The sequence below is a fragment of the Populus trichocarpa genome, chromosome 11 (assembly GCF_000002775.5).
Source record: "Populus trichocarpa isolate Nisqually-1 chromosome 11, P.trichocarpa_v4.1, whole genome shotgun sequence".
NCBI classification, from domain to species: Eukaryota; Viridiplantae; Streptophyta; class Magnoliopsida; order Malpighiales; family Salicaceae; genus Populus; species Populus trichocarpa.
This window is the reverse complement of record NC_037295.2, coordinates 11,384,308-11,392,470: the sequence shown is the minus strand read 5'-3', so window position 1 is coordinate 11,392,470 and position 8,163 is coordinate 11,384,308. Positions and strand designations below refer to the sequence as shown.

Sequence of the window (8,163 nt, the reverse complement as noted above, 5' to 3'; positions counted from 1 at the left end):
AAAAAAACCAGAATCACGTTGGTGAAGAACAAAAATGATGAACTCAATCCTCCTCGCATCTCGAGTGGATGGAAAATGCGTGTTGATTATAAAAAACTTAATATTTCTACACGCAAAAATAATTTCCCATTACCATTCATGGACCAAATGCTTAAATGCCTGGCAGGTAAGTCTTTTTATTGTTTTCTTGATGGATATAATAAATATTATCATATTGTTATTAATCCTGAAAATCAAGAAAAGACTATATTTACATGTCTATTTGATACATATACATATAAAAGAATGTTCTTTAATTTCTATAATGCACCTGCAACTTTTCAAATATACACTATAAGAATTTTCTCTGTAATGATCCTGAATTTTTTATGATTTCTGTACCAAAGAACGTACGACATCAAATAATGCCTCTAGGCCAAGATGAAATTGCATACCACGCAAGAAATCAATTTCATTGTCGAAGCCTGCAACAAGCTTCAGAAGCTAAAATACAGATTTACATGATACAATGTCGCCATACCAGCAATCTAAACATAATCAATCTGCTTCGGGTTTTATCAGGAAACAGCAGGAAAATTTCCACTCTTGGGCTTCCGCAGGGACTTGCAGAAAAAGGAGAAGGCCCTTTTTAGTTCATCTGGAAGAGGGACCGCAAGATGGAGAGCTACGGGACAGGTTACATTGTGATAGTCACGTTTGTTCCTTGAAGAAAATGAGTGAGCCAGCGCTGGTTGCTGCTTGTTCAGCCCTTCAATTATGAATGAGAATGCTCCAAATGTAAGGCAACTCTGCAGAAGTGCCTGAGGTGCGCCTGCAAATCCAGAAGAGAAACTTATAAGACTCTAAATAGACATCTACATGATTTTTATTTTTTCTTATTTATTTTTATTAAAAAAAAGGAAATATCAGAGGTACCAAAATGTGGCCATCCATCACGTACATGAATCATATTCAATTAGAGAAGAACTTGTTAACGTTCGTTAACATTTCCATGCAACTCCTTTTGGTTCACAGTTACGCATTGAAAATAAGACTAATTTTAATGGTCAGCTTCCTTTTTTAGTTATCTGTAATTTGTTGTCTTCCATTCTGGGTTTATATATATATATATATATCCTCGATCGAGATCTTAAAATTCCTCCTACAAAAACATAAGTGCAAACCAAACCCATAAAATTCAGAAATGACCTCTTTAAAAATAGACTTCTTTTTTTTCTTTTCTGAACAAACATCAGAGTACATCCCATGGAAGTACCAATTAGAGATGGAAGAAGAAACTACTTATTGTGGTCATGTGAAACTACTTATTGTGGTCATGTGTGAAATCATTGCTAATTTACTTTGACAAGAAAAATAAATTACTTTTTTATTGTAAATAAGAAGTGAAAACATTTTATTATTGTAGAATAGTAAGGAAAAATATAAATAACAGTGGAGAAGAGAGAGCTACAACTCTAAATACAAACTGCAATAGAGAAATAATTTCTAAAGGCCAAACCAGAAAGCAGTCTTCACAAAGGAAAAAAAATAATGGCAAAATTACAGCAAAAGTAGAAAACATAAATTACAGCAAAATAATGGCTAAATTTAAAGTACAATTGAGATTTGGAACTAGCTAATAGGGTTTAGAGTTCATAAGAAACCTCCAGAATCTGAATAGATTGATAAAATAACCTCAGTAGCTTATTAACATTAGTTAACGCCTAAATCCATACAGGAGAAGGATTCCTAGTCTTGGTCTCCAAAGTAAAGCTACTTAATCTCTAAGGAATTGCTTTAACAACTCACATGCCAATCATATGACCTTCGATTAATTAATTCTAATATCCTATATATAATATAAGGAATCTAAAGAAAGCTCTAGCATCATTCTCCTCAAGTTGGAAGAAACTAGTTCTTGGGGTGGAAACCATTCTTGCCTTGATTTTGTGAGTGTTCATTCAAGACTTGTCAACCTCTTTCCTTTTTTTTTTGCTTTGGGTGCATAACAATTTTAGATATCGGCTTTAGCTTTTCCATGATCAGTTTTGCATAAGGAACATCAATTGACAATTTATTTATGTTTTATTGACTTCTTGAGTAATGAAGTGCAAATCTTAAACTTACTTCATCAACATGTGTTCTATCCAAATAAAATTTGCACAATTCTTCTACCTTTGGGATAATATCATACTTGTAATCAATAAAGGTTAAACATAGTGTAAATCAACAAATTTCATTCGTTGAGCAACTCCCATGATCTCTTTGCAAACTTCTACCTTTTCAATGAGGTTACCATTGATAACATCATCATTGCTATTATTGTCAACATTGATTGCTTTATTATCATCATAATCATCATTGAAATAAATGTTATAGATTGGTGGAGAACACCAACCTATTTAAATATTATCATCAAAATCATCATTGCACTATAACATCGTACATTGATGGAGAATCCCAACCTACCTACTTTCTCTACTAATTCTTCATCTTTTAGAACTTGTTGCTCTTTAACTCTCTTCCTCTATAGAAATTCAATTTTTTTCTTCATCCATACAACCACCACCACCTTCTACTATGTCTAAAGAGTCATGGCCGCCTTGAATCTCCACTATAGCTCCCACTAATTCTTGTTGCTGCAAAGCATCAATAATGAGGAACAAACGTTCAATTAACTACTTATCTCAACCATAATTGTTTTCCTATCTTGATTTCTCCATCTACAAACTCCAACACATCCTTCCATGGTTAAAGGATTGAAACCCTAACACACTCTTGGGGATCTTTTTGGTTCACTGCCAACTTGACATAGTGTGGGAAGAGGAAAATGGTAGAGAACAGAAATTACAGCAGAATAATGGCTAATTAGGATAGCATTGAGGTTGTAACAAGGTAATAGAGTTTAAGATTCACAACAAACCTCCAGAATCTAAATATATCAATAAATTAACAAAGAACAACTATAAAATAACCCTAGTAGCCTATTTATATTATTTGTGAAAAGGATTCCTAGTTTAAGTCCCCAAGTAAAACAACTTAACCTCTAATGAAATGCTATAAAAAGTCACATGCAAATCATGACCCTAGATAAATTAAACAACCCTAATATCTCTGAAATAAAATAAAATGAATTGTAAAGAAAGCTACTGCATCAATACAAGCAGTGGAGTTTGTTGGAATTGATGACTTCAAATAAACATTAAGAATTGAAACAAACGAAAATTGCATGGAGCCAAAAGGTAACTCAAGTAGTAATCTGATTAATGATACTTATAAGCTAATTCTTGTTCTACTTGATTGCGTATAAATACGCAACGGTGTGAAGCTATGATGCTTGGACCCTTTGGTTTTGCCTAAGCACTAGTGTCGAAACAACCTGACATGAGTACAATTATGAAATACGAGTCTAACCTCCCACCTAAATTTTGGAATTGAATCTATCAATATAAGAAATTCTTATGCAAATAGATGATGGGAGGAAGAAGATGAAGAAAGAAGTCGTAAAAGTGAGAGAAAAGAAGACAAATGCAGTGATCATGTGTACAAGCATTTTATTCGAGAAGTGATTTGGTTACAAGCAATGTTATTAAAGGCAAAGGCGCCAAGCCTGTAAAATGACCGAGATGCTAGGTGCACGACCAAGCGCTCGCCTGAATAAACCAAGGCAATATGCTACAGGTTAAAAAAATATATTATATTATATTATATAAATCTAAAATATATATCTTTCCAATTAAGATTAGATCATTAGAAAATCAAAAGAAAATATAAAATACCATAACATAGTTGTATAAAGTTATATTTTTCACAAGATAATTTAAAATAGTAAGTAGCCAAATAGATTAAAAAACAAGCTTAAATATCATCATCATTATTGAATAATCTTCAAAAACATCTTCATATATGCGTTCTTGTTATGTACTTGTGTCGTTGTTCTTTGACTCTGTTCAATGTAAAGTGTGGTTGTGTTTCTCTTCAAGTGTCATTCCTTGACTGTATGCCTCCCATTCTAATGAATTTTTATTTTTTTTACCCTAATCTTTGTTTTTTACAAAAACACCCCTAAGTTGCTTCTTGTGGTAAATTAAAAAATGGTCAAAACATAAATCAGTTAAAAAAATAAAAAAATTCAACACAAAAGAAAGTATTTCAATTAGGCGCTCGCTTTAATGCCCGACACCCACTCATGAGGTGCTCGCCCAGGCAGCATTTCATTGAAATTTATCGACTAAGGCTAATAAAGGTGATGTCACCTCGCCTGGAGCCCCTTAACGAGCGTCTTAACACCTCTTGACAACACCAGTTACAAGTGGGTGATAATATAACATGGAGACATGATTTTGATAGGATTTTGCCACGTATTAAGGTGTTACAACTCAGAAGTTATTTTCTTTTAGCTTGCTTTGAAGAAAATTGTATATTTCTAATAAAACCAATTTTTAAAATAGTTCAAAGCACTCCTAACCACATTAACTCATTAATCAAACCTCTATATCTTCCCTATTTTTAATTATTCGTTATATGTTTACTTACACATGTGTCCCCATACTCGTATCCAATTTTTGGACACATCTTTGTTGGGTCTACATATCCTAGTTTTGGGAGATTTCACTTGTCAATCACTTGGACACATGCCTGTATCTGACACCCATACACAAGTTCAAGCAACACGGGTATTTTTATGTTTTGTTTTGGGTAGCAAATCCAGCAAACATGCTTTTTACATTTCCATGAAACAAATGACAATGATGAAAAGATTGATGTTGAAGAGTTGATCAACTGAGAAGAATAGAAATTAAAGAAAGAAGTTGAAAAAAATAAGGAAAATCAAAGTTAAAAAAGTAGAGGAAGCTAAATAGAGATAGGCGAGCGAGAACCTATCACCACTAAGGAGCATTGACCAATTAAGGAAGCCAACTTTAACTAGTCTCCCCTCTATGAAAATATAGAGTAGCTAACAACATTTTCCATTTTTAAGAACTTGAAACCAATCATGAGTTACACATAGAACTTGTTCTTTGTGCAGACATTGCGTAGTTATTAGTTATGCCAATACTGAATTTGGAAATGATAATATCATGATTGAAATTTTGGAAGTTCGGTAGTTTCAAGTATTTGGGTTATTGCAAAATATTTCTTTAGGGATGAATTTTGATGTAGAAAAATAAAGTTTCAACAAAAAGACAGAAAGGGCTTAGATTTTCAAAATAGGTGAGTACCCAAATGTTTGGAAGTTCTCAGCAAATAAAAGATAGGCGAAGGGTCCAAATTTTGGCATCAAATGGAAAATAAGATGATATGCTTAAAAGAAAATGATAGATGATAAAAGATTTGAGAAATGCGTCAAAAAATTGAAAAAAGTATTGAGAACAAAAGTCACTAGCATTGTAGGCATGAAGTAATGCTTGCTATGGAACTGTAAAACCACCTCCACAACAAGAAAAAGACAAAAAAAAAAAAAAAAGATATGCTAGCAAGTAACAAGGCATACCTAAAAACAATCTAGCGAGGATAACTTTTTTTTTCCAAAATGCCAAAAACATTGAGCATACAAGGAGATGTGTGTGCACATCAAGGGAAAATATGCTTGAACGATTGCCAATGATGGATGTGCACATGATCATAAAACTTAAGCTTCAGAGATACAATGAAAATGAATGGCTAATATTTTTTTTTTTAATTCATGTCTTATTGTAAAATAATGTGTTACATAAGACATTGAATACCTGGAAAACTCAAAGCAAGACCAGTACAGCATCCAGCTACTCCAGCATTAATAACTGCAAAGAAAGAAGCATGAATAAAATAAAATATAAACAAGTAATGTGAAAGAACCAGTTTAACTATTGACATGTCATACCATCATCCTTCCCTCGCAGCCTCTTCAAAAAGCAGACAACTAAACTGTGTACTCCGGATAGAACTGCAAATGTCTAATACAAGAAACAGATTAGAAGAGAGAGAACCAAAAAAAAAAAAAGATTTTATCAGCTGAAGATCTGAAGATACAGTATGGGCATAAATTTCTCCTGCACAAATTATAATTGAAAGCAAATAAATTCACCACTGCATTATAAAAAAATAATAATAAAAAAAACATAAGCATGTCTTATAACATGCATATGCACAAATGCTATAGATGAAAATTAATTCATATCTCACACCTTGGCACAAGATCCTGCTTCCCCAAAGGATCCTTTGAAACCTTTCCTCTTAATCAAACCAGAACCTGAAAGGCTTCTATGTAAGGCATCCTCCAAAAATAGTTAATCCTCAAAACAGTCCACATAAAACAATGAAAAGCTGGCAAAACAATGCCCGATTAATGCATGCAACAGGAAATTAGTAGACTTCCTCAGCACACTAGAATGATCATACTGTATGAACAACTGATATCTACATGCAGCAATGTGGGCTACACTTTAATAAAAAAAATAAAAAGATGATTGATGCCAATAAAAAAGCAGAATCCATATAGGCATATCACAGCCAATGCCTTAGTAACACCCATTTGACAGCAAACTAAAGACAGGAAGTATCACTACTGGCTTACTTTGGAGCTGCCTAATGAATCAAGACAAAAAGTAAAAATTCCTAAAAAGCGTTCCATGAGCTGACACCAACCAACTCGTGAACGCAATTGGAACAAAGAACTGCATACAAATGATTAAAAAGTAGAAACCACTAAAGTTTTATGCCTTATCACTCTTTTAAGTAATTAACCTCAAGAAAAGAACACATACATACAGCTCTACCCGTTAAAATAAAACTTGAAACAACATCACGTTGTGCGTGTATCAAAAGCCTCCTTCATTTGAACCCAAATGTTTTTCTTTTATTTAAAAAAAAAGAGCAATAAGAAATTCAGGGTCTCAATTATCGTCATTGATTCCAAAACCACTAGACAACACTATTGAGAAAAATCCCAAAATGTCAAGTCATGAAAAACAGCAGTATTATAATAGATATATGTATCTGTAGAGAGAGGACCGTAGCCGAAGATGGAGCCCATAAAGGCCCCAGCAGCGGAGTCACCAGCGAAGCGGAGGAGGCAGACGGAAGGGGAACTGGACTCAGCAGAAGATATAAGAAATCCATTGTTTTTATTAATTGAAAGATTAGGGTTAGGGCTTGTGTCTTCGACATCGGAATCAGTATTGTTGTTGTTGCTGGCATCTGGAGAATTCGCCGTCGCCATTTCTCTTTCACTCTTTCTATGTATGAAAAATATCCTCTCTAGCGATAATAGCTTACTGCGTTTAATAAGCTTACTGGCTATGTTACCGCTACGTGACACGGATGAAATATTTTTATTTTTTTATATAAATGTTTTTAATGTATTTTAGTAATTTCAAAAATATAACAAACTAAAAAACTTATGCATGATGCATGTAATCAAATAAATTAAAAATTAAATGTAGTAATAAATCAATAAAAATAATTAATAACATATAAAAAAGATTTTAAAAACTAAGAGACAAATATAAATCAGGATATTGAATCTTGAAAAATAAAACATTAAATTAATTGAATAAAATAAAAGAAAAAAATAACATATAAAACTACACATATTAAAAATATCATCTAAAAATAAATATTTTTTATTTTTTTAAATATATTTTATCTATATAAAAAATAAAAATAAAATCATAGATGAACTAGAAAAATCACTCTAGAAATTAAACACATAACAAAAAAATTAATATTTTTTAAATGAGACCACTAAATAAAATAAAAGAGATGAGGTTTTGTCTATTTTTTTTTTTAATTGGACACGTCACTTTATTTCTTTTAAATTGTATTCTTTAAAGTTATATTTTCATGGCAACCATGGTTATCAAACCCGCCCTAGGGGTTGACCCAGCCAAAGGATCAAGTCCCGGATTACACGGATTGACTTGAGTCAACCCAGAAAAATTTAAAAAAAAATTAGATTTTAATATTTTATATGAAAAAAATTAAGAAACAGTCCATGTGGATATAAATTATACATGTTGTAAACAATTAAGTTTAAAAGATTATTTCAAAAGGTTTTTTATCCCACATTGAAAATATATTATCTTATTTTTCTAAGTTGAAGTATTTAAACAAAAAAGGTTTTTATTATCTCACATTGAAAAAACATAAATTTTTTCTTATGAACATAGAGAAATAAACATTTGAAAAAAAAAGGTCTCTATC

General features: G+C 32.0%; 1 protein-coding gene across 2 annotated transcripts; it reads right to left on the bottom strand.

The window, feature by feature from the left end:
• Positions 1 to 397: 397 nt before the first annotated feature.
• Positions 398 to 7,246, bottom strand: LOC7483623 (chloroplastic import inner membrane translocase subunit TIM22-2). 2 transcript variants are annotated; one of them, XM_024611704.2, is made up of 5 exons: positions 6,973 to 7,240; positions 6,147 to 6,211; positions 5,843 to 5,915; positions 5,709 to 5,762; positions 398 to 811 (listed from the first exon to the last, which is right to left on the bottom strand). In XM_024611704.2, exons 1-5 carry the CDS (start codon positions 7,178 to 7,180, stop codon positions 558 to 560), a joined length of 654 nt encoding a protein of 217 aa, XP_024467472.1. In that variant the 5' UTR covers positions 7,181 to 7,240; the 3' UTR covers positions 398 to 557. The 2 variants fall into 2 exon arrangements, with proteins under 2 accessions (XP_024467472.1, XP_024467473.1); XM_024611705.2 differs by lacking the exon at positions 398 to 811 and adding an exon at positions 1,959 to 2,618 and having other exon boundaries at positions 6,973 to 7,246.
• Positions 7,247 to 8,163: the final 917 nt, after the last annotated feature.